The 25,448-nt window shown below is 42.3% G+C and overlaps 1 protein-coding gene across 1 annotated transcript in view; it reads right to left on the bottom strand.

Moving 5' to 3' along the window:
* Positions 1 to 2,769: 2,769 nt before the first annotated feature.
* The window catches only part of PAK2 (p21 (RAC1) activated kinase 2), a 43,961-nt gene continuing 21,282 nt past the window's right edge, over positions 2,770 to 25,448 (bottom strand). The window contains exons 3-15 of the mRNA XM_068692864.1: positions 20,558 to 20,658; positions 19,797 to 19,947; positions 18,956 to 18,987; positions 18,505 to 18,612; positions 17,064 to 17,196; positions 16,207 to 16,270; positions 15,409 to 15,457; positions 12,964 to 13,076; positions 12,292 to 12,409; positions 10,681 to 10,780; positions 7,787 to 7,983; positions 7,064 to 7,201; positions 2,770 to 6,573 (exon numbers count right to left, since the gene is read on the bottom strand). Coding sequence (XP_068548965.1) covers positions 6,487 to 6,573; positions 7,064 to 7,201; positions 7,787 to 7,983; positions 10,681 to 10,780; positions 12,292 to 12,409; positions 12,964 to 13,076; positions 15,409 to 15,457; positions 16,207 to 16,270; positions 17,064 to 17,196; positions 18,505 to 18,612; positions 18,956 to 18,987; positions 19,797 to 19,947; positions 20,558 to 20,658 — 1,391 coding nt within the window. The 3' untranslated portion in view covers positions 2,770 to 6,486. The remainder of the gene's footprint in view (positions 6,574 to 7,063; positions 7,202 to 7,786; positions 7,984 to 10,680; positions 10,781 to 12,291; positions 12,410 to 12,963; positions 13,077 to 15,408; positions 15,458 to 16,206; positions 16,271 to 17,063; positions 17,197 to 18,504; positions 18,613 to 18,955; positions 18,988 to 19,796; positions 19,948 to 20,557; positions 20,659 to 25,448) is intronic.

Raw genomic sequence — 25,448 nt, 5'->3', positions numbered from 1 at the left:
CCCCCGCCACTGTAGGTAGCAGCTACAGCTGCATGCAGCTTCCTTAGGGTTATTTAAGGCGAGTTCACTGGGCAGGAAAGCCATTACTCAAACCCCAGGCAGCACAAACTCACCGCTGGGCTCCCTGCTCCTGCAGGCAGCCAGCCAAACGGGCTCAAGGAGAGCCATGAGGAATTTCACAAGACCCAAATTCACGCAACACCCCCTGGGAGGGAAAAAATAAATAAATAACAAGATGGATCACCCTCAGCTGTAGGAATCCCGACTTCAAAGGAGAAGTCAGTCCCCTATAAGGCCCGTGCCCAGCCAGAGCACCTGGAGAAGGACCTCCAGGACGTGCCCTGCCACATCAGCACCCGCTCCTCTGATCATTACACCAAGCCCAAGCCGTTACTCAGAAACCATTCAGAAAGCACCAGAAACTTGAGGCTGCACCGAGACCTACCGTCGGTCTGCTCTTCCAGTCCCCTCTTCCTTCCTACTGACTCATCTCCAAGTCGCTTGGTAGCGCCAGAGGCATTTTTGAGGAAGCAGAAGCCTGGTGGCTTTTCAGCATCAAGCAATTTACCTTCCTAATGGGCAAATCCCATTTATTTATATTGATCACCCGTCCCTACAGGCTGGTTCAAGGATCAGGTCGATAGGTAAATGGGTTTTGAAATGACATCATGACGTGCTGGAAGACAGCCTCCCTGCAAGACGCTGGCTGGTGGGCAGGAGAGGGGAAAAGTAATGCCACCACTGCTCTCCCCCCTCACAACACGCTGCAGACAGAAAAATTACAGTCAGAAATTCACTGCTCTCACTTGTTTGCATTTTCCTTTCAAAAAAAAGTTTCCATTAGTCTGGACTTCAAAGCAAAGGAAAAGAAAAAGATCTTAGAAAAACCTGCTTCCTCTGCACATCTGAGAGCAACGTCAAGAATTTAGCTGAGCTTAACAGTCTCACGTACCTCTCTCCTACACGAGAGAGGAACGTAAGATCCTCTCAGGGCTGACCAATACAGCTGTTTTTACTAAAAACAATCTTCTCAGCAAAACGCAAGCTTAAAAGAAAGCAAATAATGCAGCTGTCCAAGTCACTGGGAGCAGGCATCTGCAGACAACTGCTGTGCTTGTACACGAGCCACAAGAACCGCGCTGAAACCTTTTCTTCACGTACTACAGCAAAAACTAATTCGAAGTGACACTTCTCAGCCACTCTTCATTTAAGCAATATGCTGCTGGCACAGACCAAATAATCGTGCTCAGCTCTGCAATTTAATTCACTGCAACCAACCTGCAGCCCTGGAAGCGAGAAGTCATTTCCCCCAAGTTCACAGCAACACTGTGTGGCTTTAACTTGGTGCAGAATATTTAAAGTACCTGATCTTTAGTGAACTGATCAAAAAAAAGATGGAGGTGGTTTTTGTTTTGTTTTGGTTTTGGTGTAGGCCACCTATAAGCAAGTGCACAGCAAGTTCACGCAAGACCTACTTGTGTTTACCAAGCAAGGACAAGCAACTCCCAACTAATACAAACCATAACTAAGCCAAAATCCTGCTCACCTTAAAGCAAGACAAGTACCAATATCCAGGTTCCACTAAACACCTTCTCCCTCATCAACAGCTTTTTCCCCCATAAATTAAATGCAAGCATCACTTAAAAGCGTTGCTAGAGAACATCAGTTTAAATGCATAAAGGGTCAGTTACATAGAAGACAAAGATGCTTCGACAAGTTAATTAACCTGGAGAGAGAGGGCTTTGTGCAAAAGGACATTCTTACATCTGGTTGAAAAGGCTTTTGAAGAGTGGTTTCTTCATTTCTTTTTGCCAGCAGCACGACCAAAAAAGTGGAAGAGCTGATTTTCCAGTAACACATGGGAAAGGCACAACCTGAGTCCTCGACATTCACAACCAAGCCAGAAACTTCATCTGGATTTCACCTGAACCAACCTTAGCCCCCAGGTAAATTCATTTTGGCATCCTTTCCTTTAACCGGACTGCAATGCCAACACATTGTGGCATTTTTGTAGTTCCAATGAAAAGCACGAGCAGGTCTCCACAGCCTGCCAACGGCCACCACCCATCTCACCCCAAATCCAAGGTGAGCTGCTGACACCCAGCTCCTGCGCTTGGCTTGGTCAGTCAAACGCCGATCAGCGGGGACGGTGCTGAAGCTGGAGTCAGCTCTTCCCAACAGGCAGGCCAGCTTGCTCCCCACACCGCCAGGTTTGTACACGCAGGATTCTGGATGATATTCACAGTCAAACAGTGCCGTTTGGAAAGGTCACTGCACCATCACACCACCATGAGCGCAGCTTACTGGTCCACCAGTCCCTCCCTCCCTACCAAAATGCTACCTTAAGGCGAGTGGGTGGTGAAAGACAACTGAGATGAACGCGGCCGGTCTTTGAGAGGCTGCTGCTTTGCTCCCTTCACAAAATAGCACAGGATCTCTCTGTGATGATGGGTAAAAAGAGGGTGCTCCAGGTGTGCTCTCCCCCATCGGTGCTCTGGAGGAGTAACTGACTGCCAGCAGCGTGCGGTGGCAAGGAAAGCTCGTGGTTATCACATGAGGGCAGTACACAGACTGATGAGTAATCAAACTTGAAAAGAAACAGGATGGGCTAGTGCAGCATAAAATGATATCCATTGTAAAGCAGTCATAAGAAGCTTAACGACAAGAATACATTTTGCTAATCTCATTAAGACATCTAAACATTTACTCTTTTCAGTTACTCTTGTCTCAGAAGGCATAAACTCATGACGGGGAAGGGGATGAAAAAAATGTTTTTTAGAAGTTTATTTCTAGCCCTGAAAGAACAGTTATTAAACAAAGTCAACAAATACAGTAGTTAATATTGCAGTAACAATTAAATAACATAATGGGATTAAATTACACAAAAGGCAACATTAAAATCTGAAGACAGTTAAAAAAAATAAAAAGAAAGCTTGCACCCACTTCCATTTCCACCGACAGTGTGAGGGACAGAGGGAAAACAGACCAGAGACACTTATTCAACGCCAGCTGAAAAGACCTTTAACAGTTTGTTTTGTTTTTGTTTTTTTACTGCCCCCAGCCACCCCCACCCCCTCTGACAAGGGAGCCCAGCATCTTGCAACTGCTCTGCCCGCACCAGAGAGCAGGGGGAAGCCCCCAGCACACCTTGCTACCGCCCAGGCAGGTCAAAGTGCACATTCCCAGTGCCACGGTTGCTTTCAACGAGGAATCCAATTTCTTCCATGATAACAAAAATCCCAGGAGTCAAACATTCCCTGCACAAACGCATGCCGCCAACCACGAGCTACCCAGCCCCGTACACCCAACCAGTCACACCACAGGACGTTACGCTCCCTACGTATTGCCTGCAGGCTGGATTAAAATCCAATTCAGGATCTCATGCTGGCACCTAGGCGAGCGAGACGTATGGGAATCCCAGCACTTGCAGAAGCAATCCCTTCCTTTTCAGCATCTGCTCAAACTCCAGCTATTCGCTATTTGTCTACCCTAGACAAGTCGAGCAGCAGCAAGTCTTAAAAATGCTCGTCTGCTCCCTCCAGGGAAAAAAATGTGGCTTGCTTTTTTTTTTTTTTTTTTTTTAAATTTGCAGACTCACACAGCTGACATCATTAGAGAAGCATTGCCCAGCCACTAAGACACAAAAGTACGGCACAGCAACCTTCTTGAAGCTTTCCTTCCCTGCCAGCTCAAGTCACTATCCAGCTCATCTCTGACTGCAGCTGCTGGCAGCAGGTGGCAAGAAACATCACCCTTTAACAACACCACTGCTGCGTGGGGCTGGGGAGATGCACACTTCGCAGCTGCAGGGCTAAACACCGTGCTGGGTCACACAGCAAGCACCGAGATATGTTTTGTAAAACTCCTGGATCGGGCTAAGTCCTGTTTGCTAGGATGACTGTAAGCTTGGAAACCGTCTCCTAAGTACGCTAAATGGGACAAATTTCATAATATAAGTTTAAAACCATTCTCATTCATCAATAAAAGTGAACTAATAAGTTAAAATTACTTATGATTTCATGTTCCTCTATTTAAAAAAAAATTCTAAATTTCTCACAAGTTATACTTATCTTACTGCCTAGTCTGTGCCATCAAAAAAAAAAAAAGAAAGAAAAAGAAAAAAAAAAAAAGAAAAGCCCCCACCTTAACTCTAGCACAAGGAGTTTCACAAAGTCCATTGCCAGCAATGGACCGAGGGAATCATCAGTAAGACAGTTTTCTTTTCCTCAGCCAAGCCTCCTTGCTACTTCATTTGATCAGGAAGCCAGACGCGTTCAAACCAGGGGCACTACCATTACAGTGTTACAGGGTCTGGGGCTTGCAGGACCTTTTGCCTGGGAAAAAGATTTATTTATTTGCCCGAAATGCGACACTACCTTGAATTTTAAACTGTAGCTATTCTCACACTTACAGCTAGAGGGATTTTGTCCTCTGATGTCGTAGCTAGCGTCATTTACTTGGGTGCCTACCACACAAGAGCAGAACACAAACTGAACCGTGCGTGGCACTGCAGTTCCCTGCACAGTAAGGCATCTTGTTGGTACAAAGCCACCTCCGAGAAGCTGATGAGTTACACCAGGCATTTTGGGACCCTAGCCCTGCTTCCCCTCTCCCCTCAAAAGCACAAACAGGCTCAGCAGTTCTGGCTGGCTGCTCTCAGCTGGAAGTTAGTTTTGTCATACCTTGGCTACCAGTCCCCCCATGCAGTTATTTCTATCGTTATACGAACACTGACATTATCTGAAAATGATTTCTATCTTTTGCCAGCAACGTTTGTAAAAGTGTGCGTAAATTTTATTTGGGGTCCTCTGTCAATACCCAGCAAGTCTGTCCATCCCAGGTCCTGCCCACTGGGAAAGTGATAAAATCCCGGTAAAGTAATGGGTTATTCTTTCACAGAATCATTTGGCACATTGTAACTACAGTTAGTTCTTCATTAAACTGTTTGGGAAGTTGAAATGCATAGACTGCAGCGCCGAAAGTAGCCAGGGGGCACAGACTCTTTTACACTTGCCCCATTAACACTCCAAGAAATCAACCACTGAAGTCACTCACTGTCCCTCAGAAGGAGGCACTTTTTCTTGCATTGGATGTTCGACTTCAGCCACTCTGGCTGGCGTGTTTTCAGTGAGGAAGGATCAGCGTGACACATCAAGTCTCTTCAGCCTCCAACTAGCCAGCCAAATGAGCCCCATCGATGTCTGAAGGCACTGTTCTCCCTCCTCAGCCTCCGTCTTCTCAGAACAGCGCTTTGGCATTTCCAAGTGTTCATACTCTTCTGTTCGAACTATATTAAAAAAAACATCCTGCGTCTTCAGTGTCCTCATATCTGATTACTTGTTTTGATTTCATTAATACAAATAGAGCACATACAAAATTGGAAAAAATAGCTCTAATACTTAAATTCTGACAACACCATAGGTTGATGCATTATTTGCTTGGGGAAAAAATTACAACATATACAAAAATGTATTTGATACAAAGAAGGGAAATGTAAAATAAAAAAGTCAAAGGCACCAGCATAACTTCCAAAGCCAAAGTCAGAGAACAGATACAATACGTGTTTTTGAACCACCCACCACACCAAGCAAAATATCCCTTAAGCGTCTGGCCAGCAAGTCTAATGGGAAAAAAGAGCACACAGGAAGACAGCTGGAACTGTTTTCTTGCCCTGACTATAGTTGATCATTTGATCATAAATAAAGTATCTGACCCTTACCTACATATCCAAAAACTGACATCCAAAGACTTGACCAATCGTGAGGTTTCTACAAAGAGGCCACATCTTTGATTAAAAGTCCACAGAGCACAGGCATACGAAAAACAGTTGAATACTTCTCTTCCCCCTCTCTCCATACTCGTCTTAAAAAGCAAAATACATCTCAACATATTATGATTTCTTAAGTAGACAAGTTGTTAATTCTACAGTACAGTGACAGCTAGTCTGTAAAGGGAAGGAGGGGCAAGATGTACCTTCACATTTGTCACATTTGCCATGAATCTAGTTATATGGGAGCTTACTAGAGAGATTTAAAAGTAAACAGGTAGAGGGGAGGAAGAGGAGAATGCAAGAGATCAGCAGGTAAAATTAGTGCTGCTCTCTGAAAGCTTGAATCGGTCATTCAAGTATTGAAAGTACCCAGAAGGGTACAATGAACGGGAGCTGTTACAGCAAAGTCATTAAAACCCTTAAAACCCTGGGCACAGTAAGTGGCATTTCTGGGCTGTCTGGAGAAGAAGAAAAAAAAGAAAAAACAGAAGGGCCAGTATTTCAGTCCTCAATTCCTTCTGGACCCCAGAAAGGGATCACTAGAGTCACCACAATTTATTTTGGGCGTCTTCTGGATGAGAGTTTCTTCCCTTTTGCAGATGTTTCCCACCCCCCCAGCAAATCTCCTCCCTCCCCCCAGAAGTGTAACAATTTCATATATTATAAAGATTTGTAAAAAACAAACAAACAAAAAGATGGAGGCCGTGGCAATAATGTTAGCGGTTACTCTTCATTGCTTCTTTGGCTGCCAGGATCAGTGGCGTCAAGCTAGACAGAGGTTTGGCCAGTTTCAAAAAGGGATGCTGCCAGGAAGAGAGAAACACAGTAAATTAGTAAAAGACCATTTAAAAAGCCACACAGCACTTTTCCATAAAAATAAAGCAGCATAAACACTATCAATGCACAGCTCCTGAAGGGACAGATCCAAAACATGCAACAGTTCATAGCACCCTTAGCCTGCTAATCATTCCTTCTCTTCCCAAAAGAGCCTCAGCCTTTCTTTTCCAGTAATTCAACACAAAGAGGTTCCTTGGTCAAATGCCTTCCCTCAGTCCTACTGTGCTCACTTCAATGGCTCTCTTACAGTAAATTCAAAAGTTACTGGATAATTTAGCAGTGGCAGAACAATGGCACAGACTACTGTCAGAAAGACTAAGTACAATCTTTGATGACTGGAGTCCTCAGGGGAAAACACAAAACAGAAGAGGGCGTCAAGTCTACCTTGCCATTTATCAGAGGCATACCTTACAAGTGGCCTCCATATCTCAGGTTGTGGTAGAAGCTGACTCTTACCTGTAACAATTCTTTGGCTGATCCTCTTTTCTCAACATCCATCTCCAAACATCGGTTTAAGAAATCCCGGAATATTGGGGATAGTTTCTCGGGGTTCTGCAGCTCTGGTGTGCCATTAGTTGCTATCAAATACAAAGCCTGCAAAATGAGAAATATCGTATCATCAAGCCAAGTCTTTAAAAGATGTCATACTGACTCGCCTACAGGCAATTCCTTAGTCTAGATGAGAAAGAGTTCTGCAGTCTACTTTGCCTCCTCCTGATGAGATGAAGAATTTTAAAAATGCCAGTTATAGGTAGCTGCGACCTATTCTTGCTAGTAGCAAAACAACATTCAAAATCTTTTGGCAACAGATACTTAAGAGATACATCTACATACCTTGGCAAAGAAAATATTAGACTGACACAAACAGCATTTTTCAGAACCTAATGGATTTACCTTCCCTAAACTAGCACAGAAGACTGAACACAAAGTCTACTGTTTAGTTTACAAGCCGGTACAATTGCTGTGCTTCACTTGTCTTCTGAACAGAAGAACTGCTGAGTGCACATATAAGACAGCTGTCATTCTTTTGAGAGGAATTTTCTTGCTCCACTGAAGCTCGTCATCTTTTGGGGTTGATTTCTTTTTATCGTAAATGCTATCAAGAATCACACTGAGTCCATTAAAATATTCACATGGTAAACACCCACAAATAGTTCTAGTCATGTCTGGACTTCTTACCCTCAGGGGGTTTTCATTGAGGTACGGGGGTTCTCCTTCTACCATCTCAATAGCCATGATGCCCAGAGACCAGATATCCACTTTAGGGCCGTAGGCTTTCCGTGTGACCACTTCAGGAGCCATCCAGTAAGGAGTTCCAACCATAGTGCTGCGCTTGCTCTGCTCTGGGGTTATCTGAGCACAGAAACCAAAGTCGGCTGTAGGATAACAGAATTTAAAAAGAAGTTAAATCAGTGCATCCTGTGTAAGCGGACTTCCTAGAAGACTTCTCTATTACTACACATATATTATACTCCTCCACACTTGAGGGGCTTGGGAGGGAGAGGGGACTTTTCTTTCTTCCCCACCACATTCTCCATATTACGAACTTGAGTGTGCAAAACGGGTATAAAACCTTAAGGTGTTTAAGCAGGGCAGACTTTTGTTGAATGAAGGTAAAGCTTTTTGTCCACTGGAGTAGGGACATAAGTATTATCCTGCAGAAGAATGGTATTTTGCCCAGTCCTTCCTTCAATATTCCTAGACTGGTAGCAGCCAAAACAAGAAATCAAGCAGAACACCAAAGGCAACTCTTCTGTGCACAGCAAATATGTTATACAGCCTGAATGAAGTAACATGAATCTACAAACCATAGCTTCTGCCCTGCTAAACAGATTTTAATTCTGCAGCTATTGAGTTCAGCATTTCACAGCAATTTGGCCATCAAATACAGGTACTACAGCTGACAGAGACATAGAAACAAGGCTACCCCACTCAGCGGAAGGAACCTAGACAAACAAACCTTTCCACAAGGTAACTACTGAAGAGAACAACCACACTCAAGAAAACAAGAAAAGTCACCTATTCCTATAGCCTTCAGGTGCAGCAGCAATGCATGTTCCATCATGTTACTTTATCCAGCTGCAGCACTCCCACTTCCCAGGCATGTAAAGCATCAATAAGAACACAGTTAAGGCAGGAACCAGATTTTACCTTATTATTGACACTAAGTTTGAGAGAGAGAGAGAGAAAGAGAGATAATTTTAAATTTTGAATCAATTTTGAAAGTGTTATGCCAAGCAGTACCGACAAAAGAGCCACAGTTCTGGAAATGCTAAGTTGTACCAAGAGGACAGCGTAACACAGAACCACCCCCACCCCAACTGTTAAAACGCTGCCTGAAAAAAAAAGCAAACCTACAGAAGCTGCAAAGGTTCTTGCCAGCATTTCTTCCAGTCAGGCCTTTCAGGAGGTGTCATATCCAACTCAAAGCACAGGCTATGTCAACAAACACACCAGAGAAGCAGCAGCAGTGTGTATCTCCTGACCTACCAACAGGGCCTTCAGCACCATCCCACCACAAAAGAAAACACAGGCAAGATGTAGATCCCAGTTTAGCCAGTAGTATAGGTAGGGAACTAGTGGTGAGGGCAGCTTTACAGCAATCCTCTTTCTGGGAAGGACGCGCGCGTTACAGCCTCCACTAGGTGCTGTCTCCTTCTAGGAGACATTACTACATCATCTATCTAAATTTTAGACAGCCCTAGAAAGTGCTCAGGTAACAGGCAGGTTGGCCACTCTTCCTGCTCCTGTTGCCAGAAGCCAGAAAAAAAAAAAAAAAAAGAAAAAAAGAGCAACTTCTACCATCTACCTAACCAACTCGTAGAAGCTCTATAACCACACAGGCAAAGGGCTAGCCTCAACACAAAACAATTACAATACCTCCCCTTCACATAGCACATTTTATAGCTAACTCCTCTTTTTGCCTGTCTCTCCCTCCTTGTCTTCCCCCACTCCCCTGCTGGGCCAGTGCTTCTTTACACAGGCTGCTACCCTGTCCATTCACAATGCTCTTCGATTTTTGAGCCTTCCTCAGCTAACTGCCACACCCTCTATTTTAACTATTCACTTATCAGCATCTGAACACATTCAACTTGTGCATAAACGCATAACACCTTTAAAACAAACTCCTACACAAGCGAGCAGCGCATCCAACAGCGCATCCAACGATGCTGCTCAGCAAGCCAGGTTGCTCATAACCTTTCCTCCAACTCCTTCTCATAACTGACATGAGACTGTAAACCACCTGAGTAAGGAATACTGCTGGGATGCATTTTCATGACATTTCAAACTCCTAACCAACTGTAAAAACACCATGCCTTAACTCTTTGGTCATTTGATGCTTTGTACACTCCCATATACCAGAAAGTCAGGTAATGCCCCTCTCTCTCAACGATCCTGAGCACTACTTTACATGCTTTCAATATATTTCTATTGCCACACATGTTTACACACACCAGAAACTGACTTACTGTACACAAGTTCATGCATGCATGACAGTTACCTGAAAAGCAAGTAGTTTCTTTTGTCATTTCATGATTTTATTAATGAAAGTGTATTACACTTTCAGTCCCAGAAAAGGAGACCCAGGACAGGCGCAGCGTAAGACTAAACTGCAATATAAATGGTTAATAATATACAGTTTTCTCATTAGTGACCTTCTAATGAAAAGGGCAAAACATGAAAGGCAAGTCATGGCAATCTGAAAAGATGAGCAAAGCAACTGCAGTTAGCTGCAGCTCTCCTCCTGCAATCATTTGCATCTTTGCTTCACTGTGTTGCCAGTTACTTCATATTTACCAATATTCATGTGGCAACAAGCTTGCTTCAACATCCTTCCGGAGTAACACTCTCAGCCCTAGTCTGAGGGCCCTCAGAGTTTCAATGTTGGCTACCTGCGAGTTACACACTTTATAACACAGAATAAATTTGTTACTTGTATCCAATAAAAATGCACCTCAATTTCTCTGTCAGCTCTCCTCCTACTGAGAGGGCACACACACTCTTGTACACACTCTTGAGCAAAGTTTACTGGGAAAAGGAAAACAGAACACAAACAATTTTCTGGTACTCACTTAGTTTAACTGATCCATCCATTCCTAGCAGCACGTTGTCACTCTTAATGTCTCTGTGGATGACCTGGTTGGCATGTAAGAACTCAAGCGCTTGCAAGCACTGGATGAGGGAAAAAATAAAAATAAATCAGCATACAGAAGTACAATTTCTCTATGTGAATATAAATTCAAAAGCAATGCTTAACCCTCAGCCAGTGTTGAGGACAAAAACATAACAGGTGTTATTTAAAATAACCAGCAGAGGAAGCTCTTGTGCTAAAAAAAATACTCTCCAGATCTCATGAGGTCAAAGATGATTTAATCTGAGAAATTCTCTGCTGTCTTAACAAACCCAGAAATTCTTCTCCTCATTACCCAGCCATCATCCAAGATGTTCCCAAAAAATCACGGATGTTAATTTTGGTACATGCCACATTTGGTACATTTCACAAGTTCATGCTACAGGAACTGTAAGGGACTAAATGAGAGCCTTCTAGCCTGAAGTTTCACCAACAGGAATGCTTCATTCTCAACCTGCAAGCAACCTTTACCGCAGCAAAGGCTGTAGAACATCTTCATTATGAACATCACTAATATTGGTTTTGCTTGTTTCTAGATTAAAATCTTTCTGCCTAAAATCACAATGAAATTTATTTTTGTTATCTGAGAATAAAAGGCAAAAATACATATAAGATGTTCTCTTTTAATATAAGCAGAACATCTACAATTTGCAACTTGGCACGGGTGTGATCCCCATCAAGTGTTTTGTGCCTTCATTTGCTTTAGCAAAGTAGTACGGATTTGCAGAATGAAGGGTATGTAACATCCTGGGCAGCAGTGTTCCCATGAAATACAGTAGCTCAATATTAGACTGTTTTCCTCAGAAAAAGTAACTATTGTTACTGTACATAGTTACTTTCATTTCTCTGCTTCCAGCTCTGGTTTCTCAGGAAATCATTACCTGTCCGTACATGTTAATGTACAAGTTTGCTTTCCATCCCCTCCCTTTGGGTGAATCATCAAAAGCAGATGTCATGCCAATGTAGCCAAATGAGCTTTTAAATGTCTGTGCTTCTCCTGCACAGCAGATAATACAATTACTTTCCCCTCTGCCGTAATAAATCAAGCCTGAGCTGGATGCTGACACACTGACTCAGGTCAGAATTAACTGATGACTTGTGACATCAGCTATTTTTAACTCTGATACCGTACTGAAATCTTAAAATTACTCCAGCTATAATTTTCTGGAGAATTATTTTCATGAGAAATCCATAAAGAAAGTTTAACCATTGCAGAGCTACAGATTTCACATACTATGAAAATAGTTACTAAAACAAGACAGGGACAGTCTGCATCAAGTTCATCTTCATGTGCTCCGTCATTTAATATTCTCAAACATCCAGCTCAAAACTGGTATCGTTCTTCTGTGTTGTAAGCACAATTTTCCGAGTTAGACTCATTTTGCTATTTTCTGTGCATATTTCTAATTTAAATATTGATTTCTGCTCTCAGTATCGTGCATTCTTCCTAACTGAATGCAACTGTTGCAATTAGTCTTAACGTACATGCACCATAAAACCTCAGTGAACAGAATGCACCTTCATTCCTCTACTCATCAAATACAATTCTTACCTCTCTGCAAACAGCAGCAATCTGTGCTTCATCCATGCATGTTTCTGTGACCACATCTGTTAGTGAGCCTCCAGCTAGATATTCCATCACCACAAACAGTTCGTCTCCTACGAGGTAACTACAAACGAAAAATGAAAAGCACGCCTGTTTGCCATCACGAGAGATCAAGGAGTGAAAAATGATTGATAAGAACACTGTGACTTCTGGTCAAGGAAATGATTTGCAAGGACTTCAAGGCCATGTAAAGAAAGTTGATTTCTGGTAAGTAACTTGAAATGTCAATGCTGACAACAAAACCCCTCTGCTTCTTACTACCTCACTGGGCAGGATAACATAGAATCATTTAGGTTGGAGAAGACCTTTATGACCATCAGGTCCAACATCCCACATCTCATGCAGAACACAGTATCTTCCAGCTGTACTCTCGTCCACCACCGATCCACAACTACATGCAACATTGCATTCATGACAGAAGGCTTCTTACTGAATCATTAGACCATCTCCCCATAAAAGATTACTTTGAAAAAAAAAAGTCACTCTAAATACAGTCATCTGTTTTTAAGACTCTGAGATACGAAAAGGTTGAGTCTATAACCAGAATATCAAGTTAAAACCTCTGACCCCTCCCCCCCCCCCCAAGAACAAAGGAATCTGCCAGCTGTCTTCATTTACCTGTCCAGGAAGTTGACTATGTTGGGGTTCTTTAGCTCCTTCATTACCAAGATCTCATTAATAATCAACTCCTTCTTGGGCTGTTTCTGCAGGTTTATCTGTTTGATAGCAACCTGATGAGGACAAAATGAAACAGCCATCACTCAAACCTGAGTATCAAAATCTTGCAGTCATTCTAAATACAATAGAAGCATAGGAGAGGTGAGAGATTCTGTAACAGAATTAGGGAGTTTGGAACAGCTGGCAGGCTGTTTATTTTGGAGGGTACAACTCTCTCTTATAGCCAACACCATACTCCAGCAGCTGAAAAGATTCACAAATTTAGCAAATGAAACTTTCAGGAGATAAAAAGATAGTTGCCCAAATTTATATCAACGGGCCTAAAGTAGAACAGATTCTCATAGCAACTAAGAGTTTCCTTCCAATGCAAGGAAAGCAATTTGCTTTTCCATCTTCTTCTGACTAGATTAGTGTTTGGGCATGAAAATGCTGGGAGGCAGAAGGAGATGCAAAAAACAACGTGGACAGAAAAGACTGAAAGAACACTTCTACAGAATAAGCACTGAAAAAGCAGCAAACTATCAAACAATGAAGTGGGAACATTTGAATCTACAGCAAAATAAGGAGTAAATTGTTATCACGGTACAAGCAACAGAATTAGCCAAAGTTTGAGAGACAACTCAGGAACAGAGAACTGAAATGATCTGCCAGCAAGATATAAAAAGGCATTGTGGTAGTCAAGGTAGGTAAAGAAACATCCATTGCCTGTAGTGACCGTCATGGGGAAAATGTTGTGAGACATAATGCTCTTGGGGAAAAGAAAGACCGGAAAACTCTCCCAAAGCAATTAAGACAAAAAACTATCCCAGAGGGAGAAGGGAAGATAAAGAACCATCTTGTCCAAGAAATAATTTAACTAGGGTATGTGTTCCAGACTCTAAAATAAAGAAGAATTGTTCCAAGTCTGTTCAGTTAGCTGTAAAACTAAGGATGCAGTTTGAAGCTTTACAAGATAACTTATCCATGAGACCAAAACTGGAGTGTTAACACAAGGACTGATGCTATCTCATAGAAACAATCACTAACACACTGGCAAAGGCATTAAAAAATAAGAGAACTTGTGGCACAGAATCACAAAATAACTAAGATTGCAAGGGACCTCAGCGCAACCCCTTGCTCAAAGTAGGGCCAACTTAGAGCTGAGGGCCTTGCCCAACTAAGTTCTGAATGGAGATGTCAAGGAGCAGGGACACTCCACAACCCCTCTAGAGCCCCATGCTATGCTGGATTAAAATGACTGTGAGAAAAACAGACTTCTAATATCCAACCAGAAGGCCCCTTACGGCACTGTGTGTTAACTCTTGTCCTGCCACGTGTAGCTCCATGTTCTCTACACCTTCCCCTGCTAAGCAGCTGAAAACAGCAATGAAATCCTCCTCTGGCCTTCTTTTTCTTACCAACGGACAAACCCAATTGTTCCCCTAAAGCTTCCTTCTCTTCCTTCGACAGAGAGCATCGAGGAAGCCAGACTATGACATCAGTTTAATGCACAAAGGAAGAGACCACAAGCAATCAACCATCAGACCACCTGCCTGACAAGAAGCAGAGAAGGTCTAAGAATGGAACTCAGACAAAAAATCCACTCTGCAGCGAGAGGACATGAAGCACTGCAGTGTGCAGAAGGCAAATTAAGAGAGAAAGTACTGAGACAACTGAAAGGCTTATGTTTATTGTGATGCGGTATCCCACTCCAGTGCTGGTAGATGTGGTTACTGATGAAAGGGTAATTACTTATCAGTGACCTAACAAATGGCTACTTTCAGGCTTTTCAAGGAAAACTAGACAAAACTGAATTTAAAGAGAAGCATTTAACACCTAAAATTTTAGTCCTGGGGAATCAGAGATGATCCCTGGATGACACACACGCAGATGTTGCTGATGTCATCATCTTTACAAGACAGGTTTGGAAGCATCAAGTAGAAAAAACAGAGCAGAATGTGGAGAAGGCATTTTAATTAAAACAAAGGAAAACACAGGCACAAGTTATTTCCAGATACGGTACAGATAATGTGTATCAATCACCTCTACTAAAACAGGACTACAGAAGAAGTGTTGAAAGACCAAAAGTTTTATTTCTGAAAATCCAGGGACCCATTGCCCACAATACTTGAAGGATAAACTGTTTTCAAAACCCACATCTGGCACATCTCACTCCCTCTGCTTTTCACTGGAGAGAAAAAAAAACTCTATTTTTAGCTTTCCATCATCTGATTACTACAAAACAAGGCACACACTGTTACAAATGACTGTGACAAACATTCTTTTGGGAGGTAACAGCAGAGATTGGAGCCACAGAAAGAAACCTAGTCAGATTATTTCAGCCACCTACAGAAGAAAATATTTATGGAAAAAGTATTTCCTTTGCAATGAGCACAGCAGTCTTACCTCCTGTCCCGTTGCCACATCAATAGCTGTGAAAACTGTACCTGAAGCCCTATGAAGAAAAAAAAAAAAAACACGTTACAGCCAGCTGAGTCTCTGTGTAAAACATGCACGCGAACAGACAAATCACAAACACAAAATTGTGTTAGCTTTCAATGTTGCAAGAGCTTTATCAAAAAGTTGTTAAAAATAAGCAATATCATAGAAATGCCAGTCAGTTGAGGCAAATTAATCAGAAGTACACTTGTTTCTGAGACAAACTGCACTGAAGATGCCTAAACCCCTACAACTTGTGCTGATCCCTATGATCAGAAAAGCTGGGAAGCCCCTTCTGTAGAAGGGGCTCCTTTTCATCTTCCTCCAGGGGAAGCCCTCCCACAAACAGACATATTTGGAAAGTATAGAGTATGAGTCAGCTACATATAATCTTAGACGGAGAAGCTAGAGTTGAATATACTTTTGGCTCAAAAGAATCCATAGGAACACTAGAGCAATAAATTAGTCAAGGCAGCATTGTTAGTTTAGCAGGCAGAAAGCCTTCCGATATAACCCCAAGCTATTCAGTAGTCATGTTACAAAACGGATGAATGCATCTTTCTGGGAAAGGAGAGGACTAAATACACCCAGAGGGAAGTCACAGTGCTCTGCTTTTGCACTTAGAGACAATTTGGAAGTTCTACCACTGTAAAGCCTTCACCGTCTGCCTATTACTGCTTAATACAGCCAACATTTCTGCTTGCTTCAGGAATGGGCCACTTTAGCAGTGGCTCACCAGGAATACAAGTAGGGATGAACACTTACCCCTGCCCAATTTTTTCATATCTGGTGTACTTTTTCTTGGGATCACCTATGCTCACAATAGTGCCTAAAAAAGGAAAAAAACAGAAAAAAGAAAAACATTTCTTATAAAATCTTAGAAGAGTCATGGATTTTGGAAATACTCTTTGCTACTGTAGCATGGCATTGACTGTTTGTCAGCTCATGTTAAAAAATGCATAAATCCCACCGTTCCCCTTCAGTGGGAATGGCACGAGCAAGATACCTCCAAAAGTGGATCAGCTCATGTGGTGAAGTCTGATGCATGAACTGCCAACGGTTCCTGATTCAGTTCCAGTTACAAAAGGCCCAGTCTCAGTCATTATACTTGTTTAGAGTAAAACAAGACAGATCATGCTATTTCCCACTAGTATTTCATCTTAATGATAGTCTTCCATACAGCAAAACCCCATATGAGATTATGATGAATCTATTAGGTTAGCCTGCTCCAGAAACCAGTCAGTTCCTGACTTAAGCACAGGAACATTAATGCGGTGAAAAATTATCTTCAAGAAGATTATGGAACAAGCTACAACAGAAACTGGAATATTTTACATTATGATGGATATACTGCACATGTGGATAACATTATCACTACTGAACTTTAATCAAAAAAATAAAAGAAAAAAATAACTACAATGTTTTTTACCCTTTAGGGCTCCAAGGCATTGCTATTAGCAAAACTTCTGAATGCAGCTCCTCTCAGCTACTGTCTGACACAAAACTAAGCAAGCACAGTATTCACAAACCCTTACACAGAAATAAGGATAAGGGCAAAAGCTTAATTTCCACTGCCCCAGCAGTTCTAAAGCCTTCGTTTATCTGAAAGAAAAGACACCTACGTAGTTTTTCCATGATCTCTTCATCTGACATTTTGGTCTTCTTTTTCTGCTTGTCACCTGATTTCGTCCCACTGTCGACAGAAGTGTCACCAGCTGATGCAGGGATGGGATCAATTACAGACCGTGTATAAATCTGTTGTTAAGATAGAACATTTACTCATTTAATTGAGCATTTTCTTTATGATCACTGACTTTCAGTTGAAAACGATCACCATTCTTCAAAGATCACTAAGCAACATTTTACGTAACAGCTTGCAGGCAGAAATGAGACCTGAAAAACATTACATTCCAGGAAGTCGAGATGCTGGCAACCTTACTGGCCTCTAAATGAAAGAGGCAGAGGCTTCCTGTACGGAGTGGATGCTAGCAGATTAACTTCCACAGCCAGCCTTTTTCTGGGTTTTCTATTTGCTTGTTCTTTGTAACCCACGCAAGTTAAAAGGAAGGGCCCTTTCATCTATTTATTACATTCCTGCAATTTCCAAGTCTCACAGAACAAATCACTATTTAATGGCAAGGCCAACTACTCCTAAGATTTAAAAGAAACACAATCATGCTTCTCCATGAAAATACACATAAAGGTCTGGGAATTTCCCAGTTGTCCCTGGTTCAGGGGAATTTTCTTGGAACTTTATTCAATTTCCTCTGGAGTAGACTGCACCTGAAAAACTATGCAAGTTTACAGCCATGCACAGCTACCCCAGCAATACCAAACCATAGACCTGTCACACTGTATATCTTCACGTAGCCCAAATCGGCAATTCTAAAGCTGTATGACTTGACAAGCACACACAAATCACACTTTTGTGCTCCTGGAGTGAAAAGAAGTGGGCAACAGAGCAGCAGCGTGTACATCTGCCTTGGTCAAAAAATTAGATGTGCTAACCAGGATTCCTGGGACTCTGCTAGCCTGATGTGCAGTTCAGGATAATCACAATGAAACTTAAACAACTTCTTAAGCATTTTGCTTTTCACCTAATACTGATGACCTTGTCGGAGAAATAAGCATTCAAATCCTAAATTTGAATTTCTGTGGGCTTACACAGTACATTAGGTGAGGCTATCACTCTGTAATCAAATAAAAAGAATAAATGAAGTACACTCATACCACTGTACTGTGCAAAGATGCAGAAACTAGACTTTGTTTTTTAGGACTAAAAAGCCTCCTCCTTGCATCTGGGGTTGAAGGACAAGCATAACTGACTCACTGCAACATAAGCCAACAAACTAATCAGCGTTAACTTCAAGATTTCTGATCCAAGTTGTATCCGCAAATTATGCATTTTCTTGGCAAGCACATGTGAATAAGAACCCAATTTCTCGATAAAAGCTTACAACAGGTCACTTCACAAATAAAACACTTTGCAATAACAAAGAAGTAGAAAAAGTTCCGCGATATTGTGAAATGCAAGTCTGCACTGTAAATTTTACAGCCACTCACCGATTTGGTGTGATCTGGCCGCGGAGCAATAACAGGAGGAGGTGCTTCTTCATCATCATCATCATCATCTGCCACAGCTGTTGATGGCTCTGAACCTTTGGCATTGGTCTACATTTTTTCCAAAGTTAAAAATTATAAATACAAACAAAATCATCTCCCCCACAGTGTAAAATACTTTTTTATTATTAATATTTTTATATGAAGATAAAAAAATTCTGACTGATATCAAAAGAAAAGGATAGGTTGAGAGGTCAAGGTGCACTATTACATTTCATTACAAGACTCGCATATTTTTAATCCAGTGGAATATGCTTTGTTGACCCCCTTTTATTGTGGATTAAGAACATAAATCTCATTTTCTTTTATATTACAAGATCAGTTATATAACAAATACAGAAAGTGTGACACTGTATGTGCTTGAGAAGAAACAAAGAAGAGTAAACTCACTCACCGTTGGTGTTCCTGAAGGGAAACCATCTTTTTCTAAATAGCAAAAACAGAAAAAACAAAATCATTACAAAAATAATGAGGTGTACAGAGTAAAGAACATAGACCACTTTAGAGATTTCCTCATCTCTCAGAAAGCACAATTTGATGGTTTCCCAACTTGCTCTTCACCTCACTTGAGCACCCACAAAGAGTTTTCCAAACTCAGCATCGCGCATCACTCATGTGTCCTGTCTTATTGAGATGTGAAAGCAGAATCAAATGGATATTTCTGTTCCCTTAAGCTGTATTTTGAGTCAAGGCTGAGGACACTACAAAGCCTTATTACTAAGCTATTTTCAGAATGCAAATGATTTGGAAGAGAACTAGATAAAAGGAACTGCGTGCATTTGTAGGAATCATTCTCTCAGCCCCCCTCCATACAGCTCTTGACCTAGGAAGAACAACTTGCTCTGCATCTTTGATGTCATTGCACAGGAGACAGAAAAATGCAAGTTCACAGACAGCAAGCATCTAGATACGTGTTCCCATCTCAGACTGGAAAAGCAAGGTCTCCAGTACAAAACCAATTAATCACAGTTACAGAGTGCCAGCTTCATAAACACAGCCCATTAATTTGGGTTGCTGTTTTAAATATCCAGTTCCATTTCTTCCCCTCTCCACTTAAAACAGGAAATAAACTGGACAAAGCCAATTTCCAGTAAGTTTTAGATCCATCTTCAAATGTTTGTTCCTCATTGAAAAGTAGCTTGCTCTTTCAGCATTTGAATCTGATTTATTATCCCCAGAGAGGAAGATGGATCCAAACACCCAGCTCCCCCTTCAGTATGCTTTGTGCATCTCACCTGGAGCAGAAAAACTCAGATACTTCTGCTTTGCTGTGTCTTTGGAGTCGTAGAATTTCAGCACATCTAGTACTGCCTGCGGGTTTTTCTTCTGTTCTAGCTTCGTGATATTTGAGGTCTGTAGCAACCGAGCCCATTGCTCTGGCATTCCCTGAAATAATATATTATTTAAGCCTTTATCCAGCATTTTGAAGAGATTTAAAAATGAGAACAAAATTATTTCCTCCATACAATGTAGAGCAGGTACAGCCTTAAACACACCAACAGGTAGGATGGGGTTTTAATGGGAACATAGATGGGTAATAAAATATAAATTGAGCTACAGCTGAAATACCTCCTGACTGCTCAGTGTCTCAAACGTTCAGGGGCTCCAGCCCGCTGTCTCATCACGACAGAACACCTTTCAGGTGTAATCAGTCAGTCACGAGGAACAGGACTACAAAAGCACTCAGTAGAACCAGTGTTAAAAAGTACTGAAAGCAAACTGATGAGGGTACTTCTCTTCCCCACGGTGTTTCTCAAAGGCTGCCCCATGTGATACAAAGCTTTAGATGGTACACACACACACACACACACACACACACACACGGCTCAAGCGCTAACAGGTCAGTCTTGTTACTCCACAGGCCATACAAATACACAGTAAAATTATTTATTTGATAAGAGACAAACTGACACTTCATTCTGAAATCCCACAACGGCTTCACTACAGCGCTGACCCACAGCTGTTTGCTCAGCACCTCCAAGCCAGGTGTACTTACAGTGAACTCGCCCGTAACAGCATCAAAGCCGACATGGATCGTATGCTCAAAATCTGACGGTGGGGAGATTTCTGGACGTTCCTTTTCCTTTTTCTTGCTTCCTGTAAAGAGATTAGAAGATCACTTGAGCATAGACTTAAAGTCCTATTGTCTCAATAGAGCATAACAAATCCAAACGTAACAGCTGGGACGAACGTAACCTTTATTCTTTTTACAGGCTGGAGGTTTTTAAATATACAACACGGTGACTTGATATCTTCAGGTTGGTATAGACTTCCCACAAGAATCACCAAGTTCTTTCATTCAAATCATTTATACTGCGGCAGCAATCAAATAAGAGATCAAGAGCCCCAGAGCACAAAGAGCTCTGGAACACATATGAAGTGTTTACAATTCAAAAAAGAACATTTTAATATGTATTAAACACTGAAGACAACTTCAGTTCACCCTCAAGTTCACCCTAAAGACAGTTAAAACTCAGTTGCCTGGCTGCTTCAATTCAAGGTAATTAATGCAAATCAGGACTTCCCGCGATGAAGATAAGAGTTTGTAGCCTTAGACCAATTATCTAATTTAAACATAGAAAAAAAAGGCAAAAAGTAAGCATAATAAGTAACAGAAGCAGGAATAGATAATGAGAAAGACCACGTGCACGATTCAACCTAGATTCAGTTAAATTTGGAAGATGTTTTATAACGTATGGCACTTGGTTTGGAGATTTATTTATTTCTAAGAAAGAATAACTGCAAACTTTCTTCCGTTTTCATATAAAACTAAATCTAACATACAGCTATACACCGTTAGGTTCCCTTTCCTCAGAAAAGGTTTCAAGACCCTGTTCTCTTGTCCTTGTCCAAAAGGCCAAGCCCTGCTCGCATCCCCTGGCAGCACAGCAGAGCGGACTGGACTCGCTGCTTGCTCTCTGGGCAAAGATCCGATGCTCGAGGCTTCACCTCACTGCCCTCTGCAGAAAGGCAGAGCCCTGGCAGCGAACTGCAGAGCATGTCTCAATTGATACCAAGAAAAGTGAGTGTTTATTCCTGGCAATGCCTGAGGGCTCACAGAGCAGATAGCTGAATCAGCAGCACGTATTACAGCACACATGAAGCCAGCAAGAATGCCATAGTCCTTACAGCAAGGAATGAAAGCAGTGCACCGTTTTAAAATCTACTGCCTGGCAAAAAAAAAAAAAATAATAAAAATTGATTCACTTTTAAATACAAAAAGTCAAGAAGATTCAGTACAGAAGAAGAGCAGGTAAAACAGCACCTCCTAGTAACTCCATGGTTAAAAGTTCTTGGGGCAAGCACACATCACGTCGCTCAGAGCCAGGGGATCTGTCTGAAATTCCCTCATGCTGGCGGGAAAGGAAGGACAGGGAACCGAGGACAATACTTACAAATGAAAAGCCATGTGGGCTGCCTCGAGCTGAACAATGCAGTGGAAAGACGTGGCTATTATAAACAGGATATCTTTAATATGGCTGCACAAATCAGAGCCAAAAAGCAAATGGACTGTCAAATGTTCTCATTTAACATCTTTAAGGAAAGTACTGTTTCTTCCCAACCTCTTGCAGTTGTTTATGTGAAAGCAAGAAGGAAAAAAAAATAAAAAATTTGTATTCCTCAGGAAGATTCCTGTTCTGGAGCACTTGACAGTTAGGGAATGGGAGCTGGTGCTCAAATCGTCCAGCATGTGCTGCACAAATAAACCCAACCCTTGCAAAAATACACATCGTGTTAGTGTGCTGGACAAAGAGACTGAAACACTCCTCTCCCCACAGGAACAGCAGATCAGAGACACTTTAAACAAACGCAAGCAGCGAACTTCAGTCAAGAGGCAAGTCCAGTGAGTCATGTTTTGGCAAGATGCGCTTGAGGCTCTGTTAACAAGGCCACTGGGAGGCCACACTATTTTTGAACCTCTGATTATGTTTGCATCACAAATCTGTATTTAAATGGGAATCCCTTTAATAAAGGGCAACGTTCGTTTCAAGCCACAAGTGAATTTACGGCACAGTCCCTTGGCTCTGCAGCCAGCCGGGCACCAGCGTGGCTCACAGGCCCTGACACAGTGGGGAAAAACGAAGGCTCCTTCAGAAGGATTTACACTTTAACTTTAAAAAGGAGAACTCCTCTGATTAAGAAATCACCTCAAAGACCGTCTAGTTCCTAGTTATAGGGGACAGCTTTCAGGCTCTCCAAAAACACACACGGGTTCACTTGACTTCAGAAGTCTGGCCAAGGAAATTCACGGCAATTAAGTACTCGAGTAAAAAGATGACTATCTCCTCACTTCTCCTGAACAATGGAACTGGGGAAAAAACCTCCTGGACTAAGTCATTAAATAACCTCTTCTCTGATTATTTCGGTGCAGAACTAGCTCAGACTTGGGCAGGAGCTCCGCATTTGCTAAGCCTCGCTGCCTGCAGCAAGCGCCCCAGATCCCACCGCCCCCCCAAGCGGGGGCAGAGCTGTGGGGAAATGCATACCCTGAAGGCAGCCGGAGGGACCCTGCCAAATCACAGGGACAGAAAGCTGCAGAAGAAAGCCAAACCACTTTATCCAGCTATCCCTGCACCTCATCGCTTGCAGTAGCCTTGTAACGTCTCTGCGCAGGCATTCTTTCATTTTCTGAACAGAACTTAACATTTGTTGCAGCAATTTGTTAACCTCTGCACTGGCTGCAGACATTTCACCCTTGAAAAAAGTCTACCTCAAATGCAACGTCAGGTTAAAGGATCATTTTCCAGATAGTCTGAACATATTTCAAGCAGCAAGCAAGAAGCCAGTATTTCTGTACAGCCTAGCAGCACCAGAATAAAGAATTAAAAACACAACTATTTAATTAGCCATGCTAATGAACAAAGCAACTAACATCTGAGCATTGTTTTAGTGCCAGAAAGTCACTGTGTCCATTTAGATTTGACAGCCAGCTTTCCAGTCTTGAGGGCTGCAAACATTTCTTTGGATGTTTACATTATCCTCACTGTGGGTCAGACCATCAACAAGCTTTTTCCGTATTAAAAAAATACAACATTCAGAAATTTTCTTAAGCCGGATCATTTAATTATCATTTTCCCAACCACGTTATTTTGCCATGGTGTAAACCCTTCCGCTTTTTTTCCCCAGAAGGACATTATTTTAAGTATTTCTTTAACATCCAGAGAAGATAAAGGGGCACAACTTTCTCAGAAACATACTTTTCTCAGCAGAAATTCTTTCTCCCATTTTTAGTTTGTGTCACTAAATATCAGTAGACACACACACACACTGAACAGGTATGCAATTGACGTCCATAATTCTGGTACGTGTCAGTATTTACAGCGGTCTGAACAAGTCTGAGTATTCAGCTTCTAAAGCAGTCTCAGGTGAGTCAATGCAGCTGTAGACAAGTCTTCAACCACCTTTCCAGCCACTTCGGCAAGAACAAACCCACGAGCAAGATGGAAAGAGGAAATGTCCACAGAGAAGGAAAGGCACTATCAAGTGCCACAAAGCTCTCCAGCTGCACAGTGCCCACCTGCATTAGAAACTCACTTCACAACACAAGTCTTACTCAGTGTTACTAATTCGGAGCAAGGAAAACCTCCCTCCACGTGGTGCTTGCTTTCTACTTCGCTATTCCCCTGTCCAAACAAAAAAGGGTCACAAATGCTCTGAAGATCACCCATGCAACAGCAGAATTGCAAGCGTTACCCCAGCTCCAAAGCCATTCTCCCAGCCAGAAGATGGACTGGGAGGTTTGATTCTTCCACCAGCTTTTCTTCAGCACTCACCACAACAGTTTCTAGGAATTTCCCATGATCAAAATACGCTAATAAATACCAGCAGCTGCATGCTAAGCTAGAACCTGCTCCTGACACGTGGGGCTTACCACCATCACAGAGCTAAATGGCCTGCAGTCTCTCTCTCGGGCTCTCACTTCCAACCTGCAGCAGCTTCTCACATTTTCCGTACAGACCGGCCTCTTTAGGGCTTTTACCCATGCCACCTCTATTGCTGTAATCCAGCCACGGTCAGTTATTACACAATACTTGTGAAATAACTATTCGGCTTCCAAAAGCTATGCTGGCCAAATCTTTCCATCCTCTGAAAAGGAAAACACACCCACCGTGCGCAGCACAAAGGCTGCCAGACTGGAAAGCTATCTTCGGAGCGCAGAGAAGCCTGCCTCTAGCGTCTGCTCTGCGCGGAGGCACGGCTGCATGAGGGCTGCTCGCACAGCTGAGCAAGAATAAAAACCAGCCCTGGGGAAAATTGTTAGCAAAGTGAATAAATAACCGGGGAAGCAAAGTCTCTTGAAGCAGTCAAACCTGTGGCGGCAGGACTGAACCAGCCCTACCTCGCACATCATCAACAGCTCGGCGCAGGAAGCCAGGAGCGGAACTAGAGATCGCTGAGAGCAGCAAGGTCTTCCCCAGGACAAGCTGGTAATGTGCAACCTCTTTCCTAACACTGATACTAGGATACATAAAAAATATGTATTTTCCTGCCTGGATGTTTGCTCTTCCCTGGAGATTCTGTGCCATACTTCTGTAATCAATTCCCCGGCATTTGTAAAGAGATGCACAGCCCGAGCCATCTCCAAACCCGGGGGCAGGGTGCACACCATTACATGTGCAACAGCTTCAGAGCTAATCCAAAACGTAACTCGTGTTGATGCGTGTTAACATTTGGTATGAATTTCTGTTAGGAATAAATCCTAATATTAAAAAAATGCTAAATGTTACAGAGCAACAAAACGCATTGCAGCTTCAGGTCAGGCTAATAACTCCCTGCACAGTTTAACCGTAACAGATGTGAGGAGCTATTTCTCTGCACTATTTTATTTCACGTGGATATGGACATCCTGGAAAACCAGCTCCAGTGCCATACACACACTCATCATA

The sequence above is a fragment of the Anas acuta genome, chromosome 9 (assembly GCF_963932015.1).
Source record: "Anas acuta chromosome 9, bAnaAcu1.1, whole genome shotgun sequence".
NCBI lineage: Eukaryota > Metazoa > Chordata > Aves > Anseriformes > Anatidae > Anas > Anas acuta.
This window is presented reverse-complemented; position numbering and strand designations above follow the sequence as displayed.